This window comes from Erinaceus europaeus, chromosome 13 (assembly GCF_950295315.1).
Source record: "Erinaceus europaeus chromosome 13, mEriEur2.1, whole genome shotgun sequence".
Lineage (NCBI taxonomy): Eukaryota > Metazoa > Chordata > Mammalia > Eulipotyphla > Erinaceidae > Erinaceus > Erinaceus europaeus.
Genome location: NC_080174.1, coordinates 87,425,722 through 87,451,762, shown reverse-complemented (window position 1 = coordinate 87,451,762; position 26,041 = coordinate 87,425,722). Strand labels below are relative to the sequence as shown.

Below are 26,041 nucleotides of genomic sequence, written 5' to 3'. Positions count from 1 at the left end.
CACCTCCCCACTAAGGCCCCTTAGTTCTTGAACTTACTCAACAAGAACTAAAACAGTTAAAATGAACAGATGACATTTATATTACCCTAATATTTGTAGTGAGTCCCGGTGGATGTTAAATCCACTAATGGCCTTTAGCAATATGGAAGTAGTCACCACCCTAATGTTCTGAGGCAAGAGGAACTGGGGGGGGGGGGGATCCTCCCACCTTATGTCTAAATATTTAAAATTGAAACAATCTGGTCAATAAAACATTATGCTGGGTAAGTCAGATAGCATGGATCATAACAAATGGAAGGCCAGGTTTGGATTTCAGATTCATAGAGTACCTCACAATTCTGTGTCAAGGGGGCTCGGTGGTGGTGTACTTGGTAGGGTGCTCAGGTCACAACATGTAAGGACCCGTGTTTAAGACCCCAGACCCCATCTGCAAGGAGAAAGCCTCACAAGCAGTAAAGCAGTGCATCGAGTGTCTCTTTCTTTGTCTCTCTTGCTCCCTCTTCTCTCCTCTCCTCTCCTCCCCCTCCCCTCCTCTCTCCTCTCCTCTCCTCTCCTCTCCTCTCTTCCCCTCCCCTCCCTTCCCCTCCCCTCTCCTCCCATCCCCTCCCCTCCCCTCTCCTCTCTTCCCCTCCCCTCCCTTCCCCTCTCCTCCCCTCCCCTCCCTTCCCCTCCCCTCTCCGCCCCTCCCCTCCCCTCTCCTCTCCTCTCCTCTCCTCTCTTCCCCTCCCCTCCCTTCCCCTCCCCTCTCCTCCCCTCCCATCCCCTCTCCTCCCCTCCCCTCCCCTCCCCTCCCCTCTCCTCTCCTCTCTTCCCCTCCCCTCCCTTCCCCTCCCCTCTCCTCCCCTCCCATCCCCTCTCCTCCCCTCCCCTCCCCTCCCCTCTCCTCCCCTCTCCTCTCCTCTCTTCCCCTCCCCTCCCTTCCCCTCCCCTCTCTTCCCCTCCCATCCCCTCTCCTCCCCTCCCCTCCCCTCCCCTCTCCTCTCCTCTCCTCTCTTCCCCTCCCTTCCCCTCCCCTCTCCTCCCCTCCCCTCCCCTCTCCTCTCCTCTCCTCCCCTCCCCTCTCCTCTCCTCTTCTCTTCTCTTTTCTCTTCCTTCCCTTCCCTTCTCTTCTCTCTCTGTCTCTCTCTCTCTCTCTCTCTCTCTCTCTCTCGTTATCGATTCAGCTAGCCCGTGTCCCTTCCCTTCTCTCTCTCTCTCTCATTATCGATTCAGGTAGCCCGTGTACAATCTAAATTCAGCAGCCCCATCCACACCACGAAGCACCTCTCTCTGTCTTCTGCAACCCACCTGGTATTTCCAAATTCCAAGTGACTTGAGTCTGTTAGACAGAGTGGCTCACAATTCTAGCATGTCTCTTCTGTTGTTTAGACTGTTGTTTAGACATCCCTGTGGCTGCCAGGAATTTCTACTTCCTCTGTTATTTACCTGCGTGTAGGGAACATTTTTGAAAATCTCTAGTCTGTGTGTGTCTCTAAATTCCCCTCCCCTTTGATGGATGTTCTTTGTTTTTTCTTTTTCGCATTGTGTGTGTGTGTGTGTGAGTGGTGTGTGTGATTCTTGGAAGGAGTGAAGGAAAGCGCAGGTGGTAGATTTTCAGTTTTCCTCTAAATCAGAATGACCTCAGATGTCTTCTTTCCTTGGAGTTTTTTTTCAGAAAACGAGTGTTTCACTACCCTATAAAATCAATTTTAAGCCACATTGGGTCAGTGGATAGAAAAACCCTAGCTTTCCAGATAAGAGTTATTTCTGACTGTGACCTCTGTGTGTTCGAGGTCCAGAACCTAGAACCGAGCCCAGTTTCACAACCCCAGGGAAAGCCAACTGATTCTTTTTCGATTATGTTCTAGGATTCATCTCCCCACTAAGGCCCCTTAGTTCTTGAACTTACTCAACAAGAACTAAAACAGTTAAAATGAACAGATGACATTTATATTACCCTAATATTTGTAGTGAGTCCCGGTGGATGTTAAATCCACTAATGGCCTTTAGCAATATGGAAGTGGTCACCTGGGAGGTGGCACATGGCATAATTAATGGCCAGAGCTTTGAGCAATTAACAGTGAGATCCTGAATTTGATCCCAAGCACTGCATGTTCGAGAGTGCCTCTCTGATCTCTCTGGCCATTCTTCCTACTCTTTCTGTCTCTATCTTAGGAAGGAAATAAAATGAATCTTTAAAAAATGTACAGGATGGGATCAGGCGGTAGTGGAGTGGATTAAGCACACATGGCGCAAAGTGCAAGGACCGGCCTAAGGATCCCGGTTTGAGCCCTGGCTCCCCACCTGCAGGGGAGTCGCTTCACAAGAGGTGAAGCAGATCTGCAGGTGTCTGTGTTTCTCTCCCCCTCTCTGTCTTCCCCTCTCTCTCTATTTCTCTCTGTCCTCTCCTACAACAATGACATCAATAACTACAACAAGAACAACAAAAGGGAATAAATACATAAACTTTTTTTTAAAATGTGGTGCCAATGGTGGTGCACCTGGTTGAGTGTACACATTACAATGCACAAGGACCCAGATTCAAGCCCCCAGTCCCCACCTGAAGGAGGAAAGCTTTGTGAGTGGTGAATCAGGACTATAGGTGACTCTAACTCTTTCCCTCTCTATCTCCCCCTTCCTATCAATTTCTGGCTATTTTTACACAATAATTAAGCATAATAAAATAGTTAAATTAAATTTTAAAGTGTGGTTTGTGAATATTTATTTGTATAATTATGTACAATTATGAAAAGGGGATTTTGATTTATTTGTTCATAGGTAACACTGGTTTAGAAGACACTGTATTTTGGGTGTACAACTTCACTCCTCACACCAGTATCTCTCCCTCACAGTTCATGGAAACCGCCCCCCCCCCTCTTGCTTCCAGGGTATTGCTAGGGCTTGTTGCCTGCACTACAAATCCACTGCTCCTGAAGACCGTTTTTTCCTATTTTGTTGCCCTTGTTGTCATCATTGTTGCCATTGATGTCATTGTTGTTGGATAGGACAAAGAGAAATTGAGAGAGGAGGGGAGAGAGAGAGAGAAAGAAAGAAAGAAAGAAAGAAAGAAAGAAAGAAAGAAAGAAAGAAAGAAAGAAAGACACCTGCAGACCTGCTTCACTGCTTGTGAATCCACTTCCCTGCAGGTGGCGAGCTGGGGGCTCAAACCGGGATCCTTACGCAGGCCCTTGCGCTTTGTGCCACTTGTGCTTAACCTGCTGCACTACCGCCCAACCCCCTGGAAATCTTTCCATCCTCTGCTCTCACCCTGCTCCCACTCTGGTAATGTCAGTTCTGCAATCAGAATCTAGAATCTTGTTTTTGTTTCTTTCTATCCGAAAATAAGATTTGATCTTTATCTTTCCCATTCTTATGTATTTCCCTTAGAATAACACTCTCTAGTTTCATCCATGTTGTTATAAAGACAGTACTGTGCCTTTCAGAATACACATCTGGGTAGTGTTCCATTGTGTATATAGATCACATTTTATTTTATTTATCATTACTATTTATTTATTTATTTATTTATTTATCTATCATTGGATAGAGACAGAAAACTGAGAAGGAGACAGAGAGATACCTGCATCTCTACTTCACCACTTGTGAAGCTTTCCCCCTGCAGGTGGGGACCAGGGGCTTAAACCTGGGTCCTTGTGCACTGTAGTGTGTATGCTTAACCAGGTGCACCACCACCTGCTCCCCCCCACACACATTTTCTGTCTTCACTCACCTGTCCATCTCTGTGGATTAATGCTTTGTGTTTGAAGCTTTAAACTTTAGAGAAGTAACAAATCACACACAAGAGAGCGTCGAAGGAATGCTATTTAACAAGGCTTCTCTCAGATGAGAGATGTCTAAGTGAGAGAGAGCACCAAAAGGAGTTCAGTCACATCTGAGTGGTGCTTGACAAACCTGGTCATGTCTTCAGGAGAGAAAACAAGGCAGGTGAGACATGGTCTTCGAGAACCTAGGCCAAATTTGTAGAAGAAGGTCTTCATCTCCCAATGTGGGGCAGACATAGAGTTCAGTTGGCAGTATGGCCTTTTCTTGCTTCCTCAGAGAGTGAGATCTCTGTCTCTGTAAGAGTTTGTGTGGAGGATCTTGACTTCTTGTAGTGTGTGCCCATGGGAGAGGACCCCCGCATCTAACTTAGAATTTCCGTCTTCTGCACCCCATAAAGAATGTTGGTCTGTCCTCCCAGAGGGATAAAGAATAGGGAGGCTTCCAATGGAGGGGAGGGGATGTGTAACTCTGGTGATGGGAACTGTGTGGAATTGTACCCCTCTTACCACACAATCTTGTCGATCATTATTAAATCAATAATAAATAAATAAATAAATAAGAATTCCATACACTATTTGAAAGCCTTTAAAGTAGAGAATTTCCTGGTCTTGGGTCCCTTTGTTTTATTGGTCATCATGTCAGGTTCTATAGGAATTTTTACAGTGTTTTCCAAGTGTCCTAATAGCCTTTTCTGAACTTTGCATCCTTCTCTCACAGGAGAAAATGCAGAAGTCTCCATGGATGTTTCTCTGGCTTACCGCGATGACATGTTGGCAGAATGGACTGAAATGGCTCGTGAGACCGTGCCCCGGAAGCTCAAATGTACCTTCACATCCCCCAAGGTAGGACACCTGCGTGTCTGAGTTGATGGGAGTTTCGATGTGGTTTCCCAGGTGTATAGGAAAACATAGTTTATAATCCACAGGTGTATGCCTTACTTCTTCCCATGCACGGTCCACAGAAGTTGGGGTTTTTATGTGTCCGAGTAGACCAATGGCAATACAGATAGATATACCTGTTCTTGGCAAAATAAGAAAGAACAGAAGACTATGGAATGACTATATGAGTTGATTTAATGGATTCTCTGAAATATTTCCAGAGATCAGTTTTTGGTCCTTTGATAAACAGCTTAAAATATTTGAAAGGGGCTGGGTGGTGGTGCACATGGTTGAATGCACAGGTTACAATGCGCAAGCACCTGGGTTCGAGCCCCCCCACCCCCCTCCCCACCTGCAGGAAGAAAGCTTCACAAGTGATGAAATAGTGTTGCAGGTGCCTCTCGGTCACTCTTCCTCTCTATCACCACCCCTTCCCTCTCAATTTATGGCTATCTCTATCCAATAAATAAATAAAGATAATTTTAAAAATTTATAAAAATATTTGAAGAATGTGAGTCCTTTTTGAGGTGTGAGAATCTGGTCATATTGGATCAGTATTTTTTTCTTATTGGGCTGTCAGAGAAGTCCTGACATACTTTTTCATTCTTCCTTTCCTTTTTTTTTTTTTTTTTGCCTCCAGGGTTATCGCTGGGGCTCTTGATGCAGTGCCTGCATCATGAATCCACTGCTCCTGGAGGCCATTTTTTCCTTCTGTTGCTCTTGTTGTTTATCACTGTTGTTGCTATTATTATTGTTCTTGCTGTTGTCATTGTTGGATAGGACAGAGAGAAATGGAGAGAGGAGGGGAAGACAGAGAGGGAGAGAGTAAGATAAACACCTGCAAACCTGCTTCACTTCCTGTGAAGTGACTCCTCTGCAGGTGAGGAGCTGGGGGCTCGAACCAGGATCCTTAGGCCAGTCCTTGCGCTTTGCGCCACGTGCGCTTAACCAGCTGCGCTATCGCCTGTCCCCTCCCCCATGACATACTTTTCCTATGTGAAAATGTGTTAGGACTTCTCCGGCAGCCCAATAGATCACCAGAGTGAACATGTACGTATATGGAGTGATAATCCAGTGATAACGCCACAGACAAAGGAGCAGCCAAGGGGAGAACGAGTGTTTGAAACTCCTCAGACTTCTTCCACATCTTTAGGGATTGTGATTCTGGTTTTTCTAGAAGCATTCATTCAGCCATCCATGGGGAGAAAGTTATGCAACTGCATAAAGGGTAGGAAAAGATTTTCTTTGGAACTGATAATTTATAGACTCTTCAAAAATTAAAATGCAGGCCCTCAGAGGGTCATGAGATTTGATGGTCTAAGGGCCGAGTTACAATTAGCTGAGTGCCTTTTGTTGATGTCAGGTTCTGTCCGCTCATGGGTTTCCTGAGATTCTTCAGCCACCTACTCCTGCAAGTCTCTGTGAAGATGAAATGGAGGCAAACTGACTCTTCCCATTCGTTCCCTTTTCCATGGTGCTACACAGAACATCAGCAGCTCAGTGGTCTTCAAGGTTCCTTTGGGAACATAAATTTTTCCATCTTCTTTTTTTTTAAATTTATTTTATTTACTTATTTATTTATTCCTTTTGTTGCCCTTGTTGTTTTATTGTTGTAGTTATTACTGATGTCATTGTTGTTGGACAGGATAGAGAGAAATGGAGAGAAGAGGGGAAGGCAGAGGGGGAGAGAGACACACCTGCAGACCTGCTTCACCGCCTGTGAAGCGACTCCCTTGCAGGTGGGGAGCTGGGGGCTCGAACCGGGATCCTTCTGCTGGACCTTGTGCTTAGTGCCATCTGCGCTTAACCCGCTGCGCTACCGCCCAACTCCCAGATTTTTCCATCTTCTTTCCCTAAAGTACATGAAAGCCCAAATTAAATCTAAGCACACATTCTTTTCTTCCAAATTAATTACTTAATTCTTTTATTTTATTGGTGTTTTAACACTGATTTACAAAATTACAAGATAACAAAGGTATACTCATCATCATTTCCACTACCAGAGTTCTGTATTCTCAGTCCCTCCTTTGGAAGCTACAGCAGTTCTCCCTAGGTTGTAGAAATGGGTTAACTAGGGAGTCCGGCAGAAGCGCAGTTGACTAAGCACAGTGGCACAAAGCGCAGGGACGGGAGTAAGGATCCCGGTTCAAGCCCCGGCTCCCCACCTGCAGGGGAGTCGCTTCACAGGTGGTGAAGCAGGTCTGCAGGTGTCTGTCTTTCTCTCCCCCTCTCTGTCTTCCCCTCCTCTCTCCATTTCTCTCTGTCCTATCCAACAACAATGACATCAATAACAACAATAATTACTATAACAATTTACAAAAAAAAGGGCAACAAAAGGGAATAAATATTTTTTTAAAAAAAGAAAGAAATGGGTTAACTATCATTTTTACAACTCTCTGTGTATATTTGTATATATCTGCCCCCCCCCTTTCCTATGGTCTCATCTTCTCTTCTTTTTCAAGTCACACACATACCTATGACTACATTCAAATGTCCCTCTCTTTTTCCTCTTCTCTCTCTGAGTTCTGATTGTGTTGGAGTCCAGAACCCTCTGGTCCTCTTTCCCTTATCATTTCTCTCCCACTGGAAGTATGGATCAAAATCCTTTTGGGGGTGCAGAATCTGGGAGTTCTGGTTTCTGTAATTGCTTCTCTGCTGGGCATGGGCGTTAGCTAATCAATCCATACCCCCAGTTTGTCAGAGCATATTCTTGATGTCTTTATCACTTCTTGAGCTCAGTTCTTCCTGAAGGATCAAGGTAGCTTTCCAGTACACTCTCTTCTGGAACATTTAGTGCCTCTTCTCTCCAAGCACTGGCTTCCCTAACTTCTGCTTTTGCTTATACTGCAAAGTAGAACTCTCTGTGGAATGGTAAAACCAGCAGGCTGAAATGTGATTATTGGGTCTCTATCCTGAAGAGGATAGTCCTAAACTCCTCTGTTCACCTAATTGAAAGTATAAATTGGGAGCAGAACTTAGTTGGATTGAATTCCAGGCTGTGGGCCCTCATGTTGTACCTAATCTGAGTTTCTGTTTTCTCTTCTGTAAAATGGACATGAGTTTTTATAGGACTATATCAAATCATGGGAGTAAGCATGGTGGCTTTATCACTTAATATCTGCTCTGGGACTACTGAAAATGCCAAATGAGGCAATAAGAAGGGGTCTTGGAACCATATACCTTATGCATAAACGCCCACTATGGTATCTGACCTTGGCTTAGTATTCCTTTTGCTGGTTGTCTCATCCAAACGTGTAGAAAGTGTGTTCTGAGGGCAAATAACATCAGCAGTGCCTGGAAGCTTACAGGGAATGCAGGTTCCCAGGGTATACCCCAAACCTACAAGATCCAAATCCAAGGATGTCAAACCAAGAAATCTGTTCTTAAATTTTCCACTCTTTCTCTTACACTTGACAAAGTAGACACCCTATTCCCCACCCTCACCCCATCCCCAAACAAATAGCCACCTGTGTTGTTAAAAATTCATAGGGCTCTAGCTGGCCGGGCTAGCTTCATGGGCAGGTAACAGAGACAACCAGAGACATACGGCTGGGCAGGGAAGCTGTATTTCTTTATTCAGGAACAACGATTCATAAACTAAACCAAACTAATCACCAAACAGAACTCTGCTGCCTCTTTCCCATGGTGGCGCAAGCACTCTCTCTTACTCTGGAACTCAGGAACTCTGGAACTCTGGCGGGGTTCCTAGGGGCGGGGTCAAGCGGCCGCGAAACTAACTGGACTGATCCAATTCTCTTGGCGGGGGAGAACTAGAACAACCCAATGTAAAGCATATAACACACCTGGAATTGTTTTATATAGACCCTCAGGGGGAAATCTGTAGTTAAAACAAATGGTGGGAAATGGATGCAGTAGGCTAAGAGACTATCTTAACATTTTCTGATTTTTGTATGCAGAGATGTTTATGTAAGAAATCAAAGACATTTTTTGATATTACTGCAAGTTGATTGCGTCTTTCAGAGGTGTGATGGTTTGTCTAAGCTAAAGACATAAAGCTGTGGCATCTGCTGTTTCCTCCTCAGAAAAGGGGAGTGCTGTTTCTCCCCCTTATTTGTATAGTTGGAAGGTCCCAAGACACAGAGAGAAGTCATTAAAAAGTCTGCAACTGCTTCTTAATGATGGGCGTTTAATTATCTTTAGGATGTGCTGATCCCCTTCAAGGAGGAGATTAGGCCTTGAAATGTGTGAAGGAAATCTGTGGGTTTTGATTGCTGTGAAATTTTGTCTGGAGTCTAAAGATTAAATGAGAAATTGCTTTAAAGCTTCTTAGTCCTCAGTGGATTATGAAGTTGGTGGGGGAGAGTTGTCACCTGCTGTAATTTGCCCTAATTAGCCAATCTTATGCTGATGAGGGAGGCTGAGAGAGGGGGGAGGAGGAAAGGAGGCAATGGGTATGGGAGAAAGGTAAGTCTTTCTCATTGTCCTAAATCTTAAATTCTGGTGTAGGCAAAATGTCAGTGCACGAGGAAAACTCTCCTGTTGTATGCTTTACATTGGGTTGTTCTAGCTGTCCCCCGCCAAGAAAATTGGATCAGTCCTGCTAGTTTCGCGGGCCCGCTTGGCCCCGCCCCTAGGAACCCCGAGAGGGTTCCAGAGTTGGAGAGTTCCAGATTTCGAGAGTGCTTGGCACTGCCGCGGGGAAAGAGGCAGCAGAGTTCTGTTTGGTGATTAGTTTGGGTTAGTTTATGAATCGTTGTTCCTGAATAAAGAAATACAGCTTCCCTGCCCAGTCGTGTGTCCTTGAGTCTCTGTTACCCACCCGTGAAGCTAGCCCGGCCAGCTAGAGCCTCCGAATTTTAACAACACTCTCCAATAGCGCACAGTGAATTTGTGTCTGAGTTAGGTGGATGGATCAGGATAGGGTCCCAGAAATCATTATCTGTTTAATTTGTTGAACTTGAATAAATTGTTTCATGGGGTGGTTACTCTCTTACATAGAGACAGGTAAGGGGGGCCAGGTGGTGGTGCACCTAATTAATTGAGCACGCATGTTATAATGCACAAGGACCTGAGTTTAAATCCCCCGTCCCCACCTGCAGGGGGAAAGCTTCACGAGTGGTGAGGCAGGGCTGCAGGTGTCTCTCTGTCTCTCTCCCTCTTTATCTCCCTCTTGGTTTCTGGCTGTCTCTATCCAATAAATAAATAAAGACAATAAAAATAATTAGAAAGAGAGTTTTACTTAAAAAAAAAACTTATAGAGAGACAGATAAGTAAATGCCCAGCATCAGGAGTTAGAATGACGCTCCCCTACCCTACATCATTTTACTGAAGATTCTTGCTTTACTCAGGAGGAAGAGAGTTGACCTCCCCCCCCCCCAAAAAAAAATGCAGCAAGGGGCATGGTCAGGGCAAGAATCTAAACCCCCTGCACTGGAATTAAGTGTTCTCCTGAGCACAAAACCTGCATTCAAACACATCAGATAACATCATTCCTTCCTCGCCTCTCAGAGATGGAGGCAGCAGTGGCAGAGTCCGGACTTCAGGACACGTGTCCCCAGCGCTACTTTTGGAAGCTCGAGATACATCATCAAGTCAGTGACAGCAGGCTAAATCCAATGTTCTCTTCCTCCTCAAACTCTCAGTGTCTCTAAATAAAAGTACAGACCCTCGCTGCTGGAAACACATGTGAAAACCCCCTTCTTGCTGTTATCCCAGAGGCTAATCTGCCTCTTCAGGGTAACTTAATCTGAGATTGAATGAAAGCTTTTGCCATGTGTTTTCAGCAGCTCCTGTAGAGTCTCAACACTAGCTCTGATTTATAGGCAAAAGAAAAAGAAACGTGGGTGTGGGGGTGGGGTCGGGTGGTAGTGTAGCGGGTTAAGTGCACATGGTGAGAAAAAACACAGAATGGAGGAAAAAAAAAAAAAAGAGGAGTCCAGACAGGAATAATCATCTCGTTTACAACTTAGGTTTGGAAAGAAATCAGAATATATATATATGTTCCCTACAGAAGAACTATCTAAATCACACCAGTCAAGTCCAATCAACAAGTAGTTGTGAGAACCTCTCAGACCTTAAAAGGATGAAAAATTCACGGTGGTTGATGATGCCCAACATGAGTGGGGAAAAAGGGAAGAAGTACACAGTCAGATACTTCCCTCTTTTGCTTCTCCTTCCGTCTTCAATATTTGCCCAGAAGTCTGTTTACGCTTGCTAAACTCTTGACTGTCCAGTAAAGAGTCCACAGCAGTCAGAGGAAGAGCAGAGACCCTTCACACCCTAGTTAGACTTGCAGCCCCTTGATTTCTCCACTGAGGTTTTGTTTTTTTCTTTCTTTTTTTTTTTTTTTTTTGTATTTGGGAGAGTTGCAGAAAATGTTGGCAGTCCTAAGAACATGATGTAGGAATAGCTAATTTAATCTCCCTTGTTACTTGATCGGGATCTACCAAGCAAACATTGATTTCGACACAGCAACTCAATGCTGATGGCAGGCACGCATCTGCATCATCAGTGAGAGGTTCTTGGGGCCTGGTGGTGACACGCTGGGTTAAGTGCACATAGTACAAAGAGCAAGGATCCCGGTTCAAGCCTCTGGTGTCCCACCTATGTGTGGGGGGTGGGGAGGGGGTCGCTTCACAAGCAGTGAAGCAGGTCTGCAGGTGTCTTATCTTTCTCTCTCTCCCTTTCTATCTTCCTCTCCCCTCTAAAATTTCTCTCTGTCCTATCCAATAAAAATAGGGGGGCCACCAGGAGCTATGGATTCATAGTGCAGGCACTGAGTCCATGAGATAACCCTACAAGCTGGGGTGGAGGGAGGAGAGGAAGAAAGGAGAGAGAGAAAAAAAGTTTCTGCTACTGAAGCTGAAGTCTCAATATGTCTGTGCTTTCCACACGCCCCTGCTCCCTAGTCCTAGCTGGTAGAGCAGATCTTTGTTTACAGAAGCAAACTGCATCCCTCTTCCTCAACTCCAACCAGCACGGCAGAAAGTCCAAGAAATGTTTCTAGAACCTTGACTCAATGTTTGTTTAAATGGAGTTTTCTGAGGGCCTAGGTGGGGGTTAGAGTGTTACATGAGAAATGTTATACATGTACCAACCACTGTGTTTACTGTCCGGTGTAAATGATTAATCCCCCAATAAAGGAAAGAAAGAAAAAAGAAAGAATTTATCTGCCTTCCCTCATCTTTACCACTTAGTCCATTAAGAATCTTCAGAGACATGAGGCTACTTTTTATAGAAAATCAATATAAGGAAGACATTTTTAGCTTCTTGTAGCTTTGCTTACAAACCAAAACCATGAAAATGATTAGCCAGCATCTAAGCGTGTGAGAAGCATCAACAAGGGCTTCAGGAAGTTGACTGTGGGTCGATCTTAGAGGTCTCCACGATATACTACAAATTTCACGCCTTTGTAGCCCCTGGCTTGCAGCAACCAGATTAGGTTGATACAAAGTTCTGTGGAAGGTTGAGGTGGTAAGAAAGATGTTACCATTTCAGAGGAGGACCAGGCGATAGTTCACCCAGAAGAGTTTACTTATTAGCCTGTACGAGGACATGGTTTCAACCTCCTGACCACCACATAGGAACACCATGGAAAGGGGAGGTTTAAGGACAAGTGGTGTCGCACCTGGTTGAGCGCACATGTTACAATGCACAAGGACCTGGGGTTCGAGCCCTCGGTCCCTATTTGCAGGGGGAAAGCTTTTCATGTGGTGAAGCAGGGCTGCAGGTGTCACTCTGTCTCTCTCCCTCTCTATCATCCCTTTCCTTCTCGATTTCTGTCTATCCAATAAATAAAGATTAAAACACTTTAAAGGGGGGGGGGTGGAGGTGTCACAAGTAGTAAAGTGATGCTGTGGTGTCTCTTGAAAAAAGAAAGAGGAAAAGTACACACACACAGAGAGAGAGAGAGAGAGAGAGAGAGAGAGAGAGAGGTGGGGTGAGTAGAAAGGAATTTTGCTTTTAATCTAAAATTTCTGATTTTACTACAGTGCATATTGGTTGCTTTTTTAAATTTACTCCCCTCCCCTCCCTTTCCTTTCCCTTTCTTCCTCTTATGAAGGGGACATAGAGAGCAGGTGAACTTCATGCTTCCAGTGTGCTCCATCTCTCCCTGTAAGTATCAGCTTTTGTCACTGGTACTATGAAGCAAAGGTTAGTGACACTACCTGTAACCCTGTTCTTCTTACAGACTGTAGAACACGAGGGCCGTTACTATGAGTGTGATGTCCTTCCCTTCATGGAAATCGGCTCTGTGGCTCATAAGTATTACCTTCTAAACATTCGGCTGCCTGTGAGCGATAAGAGGAAAATTAATGTTGGTATCGGGGAGATAAAAGATATCCGGTTGGTGGTAAGTGAATCCTATTGATGCAGGCAGACTGTGATGCTGAAATAGTGGCTAAGAACACTAGTCCTTGAGTATGTGTACTGGCAAGAAATGTCCTTTCACTTGGGGCATGCACATGTCTCAGTGGGCTCATCTGAGAAATGGGAATAATAATATGCATGAGAAACAATGCCTTTATTGTGTCCATTTTAAATATTATTAGAAGGATCTCTATTGCATAATAAATAACACCGAGATAAAAATGCATTACCTTTACGTGTCTATTCTTGTAAAAATGTTAAAGGAAACAGTTATATTTTTTTTCTATTCATTTGTTGAATGAAGGGCAAAAGTAGAACAGGGAGAAAGGAAATGAAAAAAGAACATGGAAAATGTTTTAAATCTAAAAATCCTACAAGAAGCATAGGTTTGAGTTGTGAGGGCTCACTTATCTGCAGATTTTTTTTTCTAGCAAATTGAAGGTATTAAAAAAAATAGAGTACTGTAAATCTACTTCCTTATGCTTTCCTTAACAGTATTATCTTTTTTATCTAGCTTGCTTTAGTAATAATAACAGCATGTGGCATGTATAACATACAAAACATGTGTTAATTGACTTTTTATGTCTTCTGTAATGCCACAACAGGCATTAGTAGTTAAGTTTGAGAATGTTTGAAAGTTAAAAGACATTGGCCTGGGGGTATATATTGATATATCTGAGTAGCAGAGAATATACCTTTCAGATATGATCTATGTAGTTAGATCTCTGACACCAACAAAAATAAACAAATGAATAAATAAAAGTATAATGGCTGCTGGAAATTATGTGTAAGTTTTCTTTTTTAATCAAAGATATATTTATTTGTTGATTTCTGAGGTAGACCTGAAGAAATCTGGTATATGATATGCCAAGGGTTGAACTAGGAAATTTATGCTTGAGGGTTCAATGCTTCACCCACCCTGCCACCTCTTGGGCCACAGCATATGGATTTTCAGCTGTGTGGGATTAGCATTCTGAAACTCCTCTTTGCTTAAGGGCCAACAGTACATGCTCACTACCCCCCTAACACTTCCTTTCCACTATTCCAACCTTTGGGTCCATGATTGCTCACCAATTTGTTTGGCTTTGTATGTTAACTCTCTTTTCAGACACCAGGTTCCAGATGCCATCAGGATACCAGCCAGGCTTCCCTGGACTGAAGACCCCACCAATGTGTCCTGGAGCTCCACTTCCACAGAGACCCACCCTACTAGGGAAAGAGAGAGGCAGACTGGGAGTATGGACCGACCAGTCAACGTCCATGTTCAGCAGGGAAGCAATTACAGAAGCCAGACCTTCCACCTTCTGCAACCCACAATGACCCTGAGTCCATGCTCCCAGAGGGATAGAGAATGGGAAAGCTATCAGGAGAGGGGATGGGATATGGAGATATGGTGGGAATTGTGTGGAGTTGTACCCCTCCTACCCTATGGTTTTGTTAATTTATCCTTTCTTAAATAAAAAATAAATTTAAAATAAAAAAAGAAAATACAAGTGAATACAGAATAATGTACAAATTGTTTGTAATAGCCTACCATTGAGAGAAATAATAGCCACTGAGATTTGATTCAGTTTTTCTAAGCATACATGATTAAGTAACATCTCATTTTACAAAAATGAGATCTTACTCACCTGAGTCTTTTGTTACTTTTTAAATTTAGTAGCAAATTGTGAATGCTGTGTTAGTATATGGGTATACACACACACACACACACACACACACACACATACACATATATATACACACACCTGACAATACTATTTAGTATTACAATATGTGGATTTTAAAAATTTATTTATTTATTATTTATAAAAAGGAAACAGTGAAAAAAAACCCATAGGATAGGAGGGGTACAACTGCATACAATTCCCACCACCAGAACTCTGTATCCCATCCTCTCCCCTGATAGCTTTCCTATTTTTTGCCCCTCTGGGAGTATGGACCCAGGTTCATTGTGGGATGCAGAAGGTCGAAGGTCTGGCTTCTGTAATTGCTTCCCTGCTGAACATGGGCGTTGACAGGTTGATCCATACTCCCAGCCTGCCTCTCTCTTTCCCTAGTGGGGCAGGGCTCTGGGGAATCAGAGCTCCAGGACACATTGGTGGAGTCATCTGTCCAGGGAAGTCTGGCCGGCATCATGCTAGCATCTGGAACCTGGTGGCTGAAAAGAGAGTTAACATACAAGGCCAAACAAATTGTTGGACATGCAGATTTATTTTTAATGACCTTTTATAATCTCAGTATTTCAATGAAACTTTTACAATAACTTCTTTAATCATGTTTTTAGTCATGCCTTTAGTAGTGCTTTTTTTGTCTTTGGATTCTTTGTTTTTTAATTTATTTTATTTACACATTAAAGAGAGAGAGAGAGAGAAACCAAAGCAGCCAGCCCTTTAGTAGAAGAATCCGAGATTGAACCAGGAATCTCAGACATGCAGGCGGAGCTATTTCCCTGACTGAGATCTTTATTTCTCCAGTGTCTGCGGAGGGGCTGGGGGCACATGAGAACAATGCAGGCCATGGATATGAAAGCTCTTGCTCTTCAGCGTTCAGCAGATAAGGCTTGTCTGCACTGTTCCCCAGAATGATTTGCAATTTGTAATGAAGTTAACACGAAGATCTCTTTCATTTCAAATTTGTAACTGATGTCTGCCTAGGGAATCCACCAAAACGGAGGCTTCACCAAGGTCTGGTTTGCCATGAAGACCTTTCTCACACCCAGCATCTTCATTATCATGGTGTGGTATTGGAGGAGGATAACCATGATGTCTCGACCCCCTGTGCTTCTGGAAAAGTAAGAGCTGGTGTTAGAGCACTCTTAAGGAACACGGCCGCTGGCCACCACTTGACCTGCCCACCATGCTCCCAGGGTTTACTGGTGTCTTTATTATGGAGCAAGTTTGTTGTCATCTGCTATGGCTTGATCAAGCGTCATCCTGGACTCTGATTTTTTTCTCTTTCAACTTTCACATTGCTAACTCATGAATTTCTACCTCACTCACATTCCTAACTCTTTTATGTTGTCCTTGATCTTTTTTTCCCCCCCATGATCTGAATCAGATACTTAAGTTACTGTGGATGAGTTGTCTTTTTGCCTTTTACCTCTCTCACCTCCTGAAAGAGATAATCCCTCTCTCTCTCTCTCTCTCTCTCTCTCGCATGCACATGCACACACACACACACACACACCCCTCCCACATTTTGACTTTCCCCCTTCCTGCTATGTCATTCTAGTCATTGCACAAATATTAACTACCGTCTCCCATTCTTAAAATGTTTTCTGTTGCCCACCTTTCCCTGATGACACCACACCATTCTCCCCCCTTCTTTGTGTAACAAAATCCCTCAAAATCTAATCTAGAAATCTTCCTTTGGTGTCTTTCGTGACCCTGTTCCATCTCTTGCTTAAATTACCCTTGAAAACATCAACAGTGCCGTCAACAAGGGTGAAATGTTGGAATTTTCCACTCTCATTTTATTTGCTTGACTCTTCACTGCCATTTGACACAATTGGCTACTCCCTTTACCTTCACAGAACCTCCTCCTCCACCCTTTGGACAGATTTATCCTCATTTTGTTGTTGTCCATGATGTTGATGATTGCTACTTTCCAGCCAGGTTTCAGCGTTTGGACCTATTGTCTTTATTAGCTATTCTTGTTCCCTGAGTGAGCTCATCTATCCGCATGGACTTAATGTTATCTTGTTCTGATAACTTTTAATTTATATCTTCAACCTCAGCTGCTCCCAACACTACACACAAATATTCCAGCTGGCATGAAATATGATATGCGCAAAGAATGACACTCCTTTTTCACTTCCAACTTGCTTCTTCCCCAGGCATCCCTGCTTTGGGAAGTGATGACTCCGTCCTTTCAGCTGCTCATGTTGGGCATGTCGGAGACAACTTTGACTTCACACCTGTCATCCAACCAAGCAGGACATCTCATCACTTCTTTTGCTGTTTCCTAACCTAAGCCCCTATGATTTCTTACATACATGGAAATAGTCTCTCAGCTTCTTTCCTCTCTCCCACCATTTTCTTGCTATTTATACAGTAGCCTTTTGAAGTGCAAATCAGATCCTATCTCTTCTGCCCTCCTGACTTTTCCTGTCCCCTGCCTTAGTGGCCTAAGAGCCTTTGAAGACTTGGACCCTGACCATTTCTGATTTTATCTTAGCTTTGTCACCACACACAATCCCCAGATGCTGCACAAACATGCTGAGCATCTACTCACTTCATGTTCTTACTGTTCTTATTATCTGAAACTCCATCTCTGAGGCTCAGGATTTGATTTCTTTATTTCTGTCCCAGCTCAAGTTGCTCTTCTCTTAGGAGTTTGCCCTCCCCGCCTCTGAATGTGACTATCATGTGACTCTCTTCACAGTTACACCTACCATATCCACATGAGAGATTGGCAGAGAGTACATCCCAATGATATGAATTTGCTGATTGGCTCACACAATGATATTACTCTTCTTTAACCTTTTTTTTATTGTATTCTTAGCTCTTTCAAAGTCAAATTTTAATGATTTTTAATGAAGTGCACACATTTCTTTATGCCTTCACCCTTTAAAAAATTTGTTGTTTTCGACGGGTTATGTTGTTTTCGCCGGGCTGGCTTCACGGGCGGGTAACAGACGACCAGGGACTCATGGTTGAGCTGTAGGCAGTATCTCTTTATTCATGCAGGATGCAGCCGAGCTAAGCTAAACTCTAGGTAAAGTACTGTAAAACTCACAATGCTGTCTTTATATATACTTCCCAAGTAGGGTGGAAACAGGATGTGACATAGAGAGGGTGGAGAGAAAAGTGACTGGTGAAAATCAGGGTGTGATAAAGAAGGGATCAGGGTGTGACAAGGAGGGGGGGTGGAGCAAAAACATATCATGAAACAGTGGGGATTGAACCAATGCCCTGGAGGGAGGTGCTTGTTAACAGCGGTTATGTAAATAGAATGAAGTGGTTATGTAAATAGAATAGTGTTAAGCAGGGGGGATTTAAACCAAATGAAACAGAAGGGGTCTCATGCATACCAACAAAATTCTCTGGTATTATACTGTCATCTAATAGGTACAACATGCTAATTCCCAGATGCTTCAGAACTTAGGGTCTTCCTCTGTCTGCTGCTCCCCTCAGCTGAGAACGCCCTTCAATCTCCCTAAATAGGACTCAGTTACTCAGCTCATGTTCTGTCCCTGTCAAGGGTAGAGATTCCTGGCAGCAGCCAGTATATATTACACCTTACCTGTCTCTTCACTTGACTAAGCCATTCTATCTCTCTCTGAAAATAAAACAGTTGGTCCCACTCATATATAGGTGTCAATAGACCTTAACAAAATGCCTGCTCATATGATCTGTGCTTAGCAAACATATATATCACAGATATGAATGAAAGTGTGAGTAAGCCAGTGGCAAATGAATACTAATGTGTTGACTGATTGAGAAGACAAGTGGCAGTTAATAGTTGGATGGGGGAAATAAGATAAAAAAAATTAAACAAGCAGCAAAAGAATTGGCATTTTATAGTGTTTGGAGTCATTTATTATTGAAACCGAGATCTTGTGTGACTTATACTTGTTGAGGATATTAAAATAATTATGTATTCTTTAGGACAACCTAAATATTTAGGAACAGACAATTATATTCAGTGAGGTCTGTTTAAGAAAGCAAGGGAGGAGAAAAACTAGCAAACACACACACACACACACAAACAAACAAACAAACCCCCCCAAAACTGGGATTCTCATAATCTGAGATGATGTCAAACTCACGCTTAGGGTATCCAAGTTGTTATCTTCAACTATTCAAACAGTGAGTGTAATATTCCTTCATTTTCCAGTGATGTCAATGAAATAAGACATTTTGTTTCTGTATAGAAACTCTCTATGAAAGCTAGGAAATGGATCATATGGTTTTAGTCCAAATAAGTAACACTGCAGTTCCTTAGACTGTTTTCTGTTTTTTGTTGTTTTTTTTTGTTTGTTTGTTTTTTGTCATTGTTGTTTTGTTTTGAAAGGCTCCCTCACAGATGAATAGAGGCATTTATTTTCCTGCTATTTTCTCACCAATAGAGTCATCTTTGCCCTTGGGATCTCTATGACTTTTATTAACATCCCAGTGGAATGGTTTTCTATCGGGTTTGACTGGACCTGGATGCTATTGTTCGGTGACATTCGGCAGGGCATCTTCTACGCCATGCTTCTCTCTTTCTGGATCATCTTCTGTGGCGAGCACATGATGGTGAGAACCGGCTGGGGAAGGGAAAGGGAGGGAAGCAGAATCCACTGGTGGTTGCAGGCCTGAGCTCGGCAGCCAGAACCTGCTTTCAACTTCCTGCTTTCATCACTTCCCCGCAAGGAGCCAGTGGCCTGAGGCGAGTGACTCTAGCCCTCTGAAACTCAGATTCCTTGTCAGTTGACCTATAGATCTCACCTGTGAAATGGAAGGTCAAGTACACAGGGCCGCTGTGAGATTTCAGTGAAAGAATATGACATCTTACCAGACTGGAAACACACACATGTTAATTATTATCACTGTTTCCTGTCCATCAGCTGCTTGTCTCCAAGACCTGAGTCACTAGGAGACACTGAGCGGCTTGCTCTTTTCAGCAGGCAGTGTGTCTGAGTGACTTAGAAAGCTTCATACCTTGAGAGACTCCTAGCCTTAATTTGCACAGCTGTCAAGTCATATTTCAAGAGTACCTGGACTCAAAATAAAACATGGTGCTATGGGGGGGGGATGGCTGGGCAGTAGTGCAGTGGGTTAAGTGCATATGGTGAGAAGCGCAAAGACTGGTGTAAGGATCGTCACCTGCAGGGGAGTCACTTCACAAGCGGTGAAGCAGGTCTGCACATGTCTGTCTTTCTCTCCCCTCTATGTTTTCCCCTCCTCTCTCCATTTCTCTCTGTTATATCCAACAACAACAATAATAATAAGGGCAACAAAAGGAAAAAAACGGCTGCCAGGAGCAGTGGATTTGTAGTGCAGGCACTGAGTCCCAGCAATAACCCTGGAGGCAATAACAATAATAATAATAATGGGAGTCGGGCGGTAGCTCAGCAGGTTAAGCGCACATGGCGCAAAGCGCAAGGACCTGTATTAAGGATCCCGGTTTGAGCCCCCGGCTTCCCACCTGCAGGGGAGTCGCTTCACAAGTAGTGAAGCAGGTCTGCAGGTGTCTGTCTTTCTCTCCCCCTCTCCGTCTTCCCCTCCTCTCTCCATTTCTCTCTGTCCTAGCCAACAACGACATCAATAACTACAACAATAACTACAACAATAAAAAAAACAAGGGCAACAAAAGGGAATAAATAAGTTAATAAATACAACAAAAAAGAATGACATGACATGGTGGCTAAGATGGTGTGTCAGATGACACGTGGGCTTCTGAGTAAATTAGACTGGCTTAAAGTTCTATTATGGCTTGACCATTGCTTCTGAAGCATTGCACCCCTTGCATGAAAGGAGCTTTCCCTCCTACTTAGAAGCAATGAGCTATGGGGGTGTCCTCCAGCAGGAGTGGCAATGCACTGAGAATGAGCCCTTGGCTACAGGTCTGGGAGTGGAGGGGGCTTGGCCACACCATCTAGATAAAAACCCAGGGCGGGTTGCATTGAGGAAGTTGTTGTGGGGTAACCCACCTGAGTACCAGGTTGCTAGGACAGGTCTTCTGCCTTTCCTGTTTTCTCAATTTATGTACCTTTTACATTTCTACTCTTTAGTGTTTTTTTTAAAATATTTTATTTATTTATTAATGAGAAAGATAGGAGGAGAGAGAAAGAACCAGACATCACTCTGGCACATGTGCTGCCGGGGATCGAACTCAGGGCCTCATGCTTGAGAATCCAAAGCCTTATCACTGCACCAACTGGACCACTCTTTAGTGTTTTTTTATATTTATTTATTTATTTATTTGTGTATTTATTTATTTATTTTCCCTTTTGTTGCCCTGGTGGTTTTTTATTGTTATAATTATTACTGCTGTTGTTGTTATCATCATTGTTAGCTAGGACAGAGAGAAATGGAGAGAGAGGGGAAGACAGAGAGGGGAGAGAAAGACAGACACCTGCAGACCTGCTTCACTACCTGTGAAGCGACTCCCCTGCAGGTAGGGAGCCGGGGACTCGAACCTGGATCCTTATGCTGGTCCTTGTGCTTCGCGCCATGTGCACTTAACTCACTGCGCTACCGCCCGACTCCCTTCTTTAGTGTTTTTGTGTTTCTATCACAGAAACTTGTTCTTGTTTTTTAGTTACTATAGGCAAACTATATATCTAGTTTCTTAGCCAAAAGAGACCTCTGACACTGGACATATTTTGAAGCCTTAGAATCTTTATTCGAATATGTAGATGACCCATGTCTTCAGACACAGGTGGTAAATCATTTGAGAACTTAACTGTGGTGGGTCCAGGCGGTGGCACGCCTGCTTAAGTGCACACATTACAATGTGCAAGGACCCAGGTTCAAGCCCCTGGACCCCATCTGCAGGGGGAAAACTTCACAAGTGGTGAAGTGGTGCTGCAGGTGTCTCTCTCTATCTCCCCCTTCCTCTCAATTTCTGGCTATTTATCCAATAAACAAATAAAGATAAAAAAAAACCAAAAAAAGGGGGGGTCAGATGGTAGCAGTGGTTTGGCACAGAGCATAAAGACCGGCGTAAAGATCCTGGTTGGAGCCACTGGCTCCCTGCCTGCCTGAAGGGGTCACTTCACAGGTGGTGAAGCAGGTCTGCAGGTGTCAGTCTTTCTCTCCCCCTCTCTGTTCTCCCTTCCTCTCTCCATTTCTCTCTGTCCTATCCCACAACAATGACAGCAACAACAGCAATAATAACAACAACGATAAAACAACAAGGACAACAAAAGGGGAAACATGGCCTCTAGGAGCAGTGGATTCATAATGCAATCACCGAGCCCCAGCAATAATCCTGGAGGCAAACATAAATAAACAAATGAGCTTAATTGTGGATGGGTTATTTTTTGGACCACAAAATGAACATTGCCTAAGGTGTAGACCTTTTCTGTTGGTTTCTATAGAATCCCCCAGACTTCTTAGGGATGGTCTGACAATAATGAACTTCCTGAGAACAGATTTTATAGTCCTCCTTATATGTCTAGAGTCTAGACAAGTACTAACGCACAGTAGTTGATCATTAAGCATTTGATTGCTTTATCTTCCTCGTCATCTCATTTCTCAGTTTGGTTTTTCCACAGGATCAACATGAACGGAATCATATTTCAGGGTATTGGAAGCAAGTCGGACCAATTGCTGTTGGCTCTTTCTGTCTCTTCATTTTTGACATGTGTGAGAGGTGAGCAGGTGCCCTGAGGACCCATAAAAACGGATCTCACTGTGCTCAACATCGACGTTGTAGGAGTCTCAGAAAAACTAGTGTTCAGGGGCCTCTGAGATGAAAACAGTAACAACAGGCCACATTCTCAAATAAGGACTGAGACTGAACCCAACGCATGTTATTTGCAAATGCAGTACATCTGGGCCAGTTATTTCCTTCCGACTGTGTTTCTCTTGAAGAGTTTTGTAACTCGCTGCAAAGGTAGAAATATGTTTAAAGCTACCTCGCCCTTCGCTGCTGTGTTAATTGTGTCTTGCCTTTCCGTCTTATTTCTCTTTGTAGAGGGGTCCAGCTCTCAAATCCCTTCTACAGTGTCTGGACTACAGATGTCGGAACAGAGCTGGCTGTATCCTTCCTTGATGGTTTCATAGCTTTATTTCCCTTAGCTGCCTAGTTTCCAAGATCATTTTTTTCTAAGTCCCACTGATGCCCTCCATATGTGCTAAACTGGAGCTTTGATCCTCAGACCCCTGATGATGACAAAATCAAGGCAAATAAGAAGAGGAATTAATGTTTCTTTTTCAGCCCAGGTGAGAGCAGGCAAAGCAAAAAGGTTGCCACCTCCCCCGTTGCTCGTCTTCTGGTAGTCTGTCAGAATTATCTATTATGCGCTTGTTTACTGCAATCTGAAGCATGACTGGCTTTTTCCTCGAGCCATAGAGGTTCATCTCTGAGCCGCTGCTCTGAAGCCTTCGGCACTTTTTACAGTGACCTCCGTGGGCTGGATGCCATGGTGCTGCTATTCATTTCCAAGACGAGCTGGAGATAAGACTAAGGTGATTAGTTCCAGAGGAACCACCGAGGCTACTCCTTGGCTGGCATGAACTCTAAGTCATCTTCACGAAGCAGGAATGACAGTCTTAGCTTATCCCATTTAGGATGGTGGATTTAAATATTTTATCTTTCTGAATAGTAATATGTTAACTGCTTTGGAGAGGAGAAAAAAAAAAACTCTCTCCTCTTAAAAGTGGAAAAAGGCTTGAGCTTTATTCTGTCTTGTATGCTGCCCTGTCAGTATTGACAGATATACTCTGTCTGGTCATGATGTTTACATTGAGTTCTTAGTAGCAAAGAGTTTAATAAGCTAACAAAATCGCTGGTATCTTTACCTTATCCAATACAAGAGAGTTGAGAGCTGAGTTTCCCTCTTTCTCCTACCCCAATCCAAAAATGGTAGCTGCGTAACATCGGGGGTATAATGTTAGATCTCTTTCTATCCTTTTGTTCTATGGCTATGATTGAGGCATAGGAAAGCAAGTAAAGTTTCAAGTCCTGCTGCAAATAACTATTCTTCTCTTCATCATTCGTGCATATGCTGATTATTAGAAAGAAGAGGAAGTTGCTTGAAATATGTTATTGACTGAAACATACCTGCAGAATTTATACTTGGAAAAATAGTTTAACTAACATAAGCAACTGGGGATGGAGTAGTAGAGAGGAAAGTTATATAAAAACTGGTCACCTGGGGAGTCGGGCTGTAGCGCAGCGGGTTAAGCGCAGGTGGCGCAAAGCACAAGGACCGGCATAAGGATCCCGGTTCGAACCCCAGCTCCCCACCTGCAGGGGAGTCGCTTCACAGGCGGTGAAGCAGGTCTGCAGGTGTCTATCTTTCTCTCCTCCTCTCTGTCTTCCCCTCCTCTCTCCATTTCTCTCTGTCCTATCCAACAACAACAACAACAATAATAACTACAACAATAAAACAACAAGGGCAACAAAAGGGAATAAATAAATAAAATAAATATTAAAAAAAAAAACTGGTCACCTGCCTTGCAAATTAGCACATTTTCCCAGAAGTCTTGATGATTGTCATGTTGAATTTTTAAATCTCAGAGTCTTGTTGAATTTTTAGATCTCAGAGTCTCAAGAATATACTGTCCCAACCCCTGACTCCCACCTTGGTGATGTGCCCTTTTGTTATTCATGGCAATTGACATGAATTATGGTGATGGATGATTCTAAAAAGTACCTCATCTCTGGACTGGGCAATGGTTCACTGATTAGATTGTGTATGGCACCATGTACAAAGACTCAGCAAGCCTCCAGTCTTCACCTGCAGGGGAAAGCTTCCTGAGTGGTGAAGCAGTACTGCAGGTTGGAATCTCTCTCTCTCTCTGTCTCTGTCTCTCTGTCTCTCTCTCTCTCTCCCCCCTCCCTCCCTCCTTGGTTTTACTCTATCTGTAAATAAAGTTTAAAAAGAGCACTTCCATCTACATTTCTTCAGAACCTTTAGTCTCATGCCTTTTAATATGCCTTTAATCTCATGCCTTGCAATTGTTACAACTACTCTATTCTCTTCCAAGTTTTTTATCATCTTTTTTTTCCCCCAAAATTCAAGAACTAGTCAAGCAGTTTTTAATTGTGGTGAAATTTGGTTTCCTATGCACCTATTTTTGTAAACTATCCTAGTGATTTTAATTCCCCCTCTTTGCCTGGTCAGAATTTAACTACCAATATCCATGATAGTAGTGCTTTTAAAGATCAAATTAAAAGATAGAAATTCAGAAGGACTCGGGGAGGCCCTGAAGTCTGTGTGTCTCTATTTTTCTGCTTAGTTGGCATAGAAGTTTGGAACATTCCCTCTGTGAAACTGTTGTGTCAGAAATACCAGACTTTAAAAGTTTTTTTTTTCCCTAGGGGGCCACGTGGTCAAGTGGTGCCCATGTTATATGCGCAAGGACCTGGGTACAAACCCCTGGTCCCCACCTGCCGGGGGAAAGCTTCAGAAGCGATAAAGCAGGTCTGCAGGTGTCTCTCTCTTCCTCCCTCTCTATGTCCCCCTTTGTTCTCGATTTCACTCTCTATCTCTATTTAAAAAAAAATGAAGAAGTAAAATATTTTTGAAAGAAGTCTGTGCCCTTGAAAATTGCCTGGTGTTTGGGGACAGACTGTATGGGTACACTTGTGACTTTGGCTTACCTGCTGCTTCCTTGACTGCACACCAGATGGCCTTCATCATAGTGGCTGGGATCTGCCTTTGCCTCTACTTCCTGTTTCTGTGCTTCATGGTGTTTCAGGTGTTCCAGAACATCAGTGGGAAGCAGTCCAGCCTGCCCGCCATGAGCAAAGTCCGGCGGCTGCACTATGAGGTGAGTAAATCTGGTGACTGTTGCAGGAAGTGGTCCTTGGTTTGGACACACACACTTGGACACACACACACACACACACAAACATAGACACTCACACACACTTGGACACACACACAGACACACACACAGACAGACACACAGACACACACACACTTGGACACACACACAGAGACACAGACACACTTGGAAACACACACACAGACACACACATACTTGGGCACACACACAGACACACACAGACACACACACACACACTTGGACACACACACACAGACACACACACACACAGACACACACACAGATACACTTGGACACACACACATACTTGGGCACACAGACACACACACACAGACACACTTGGACACACACACAGACACACACACACTTGGACACACAGACACACACACACTTGGACACACACACACTTGGACACACACACAGACACACACACACTTGGACACACACACATACACACACACACACTTGGACACCCACAGACACACATACACACTTGGACACACACACACACACACACACACACACTTGGGCACACACAGACACACACACACAGGGACACACACACAGGGGGACACACACACACACACAGACACACACACAACACACACAGAGGTTTTC

The 26,041-nt window shown here is 43.7% G+C and overlaps 1 protein-coding gene across 3 annotated transcripts in view; it reads left to right on the top strand.

The window, feature by feature from the left end:
- Positions 1 to 26,041, top strand: part of WLS (Wnt ligand secretion mediator) — a 168,970-nt gene that overhangs the window by 86,233 nt on the left and 56,696 nt on the right. For all 3 annotated transcript variants that reach the window (XM_060206396.1, XM_060206394.1, XM_060206395.1), the window contains exons 3-9: positions 4,480 to 4,604; positions 12,793 to 12,954; positions 15,629 to 15,765; positions 19,045 to 19,213; positions 22,180 to 22,277; positions 22,602 to 22,665; positions 25,262 to 25,405. In XM_060206396.1, the coding sequence (XP_060062379.1) occupies positions 4,480 to 4,604; positions 12,793 to 12,954; positions 15,629 to 15,765; positions 19,045 to 19,213; positions 22,180 to 22,277; positions 22,602 to 22,665; positions 25,262 to 25,405 (899 nt within the window). The remainder of the gene's footprint in view (positions 1 to 4,479; positions 4,605 to 12,792; positions 12,955 to 15,628; positions 15,766 to 19,044; positions 19,214 to 22,179; positions 22,278 to 22,601; positions 22,666 to 25,261; positions 25,406 to 26,041) is intronic.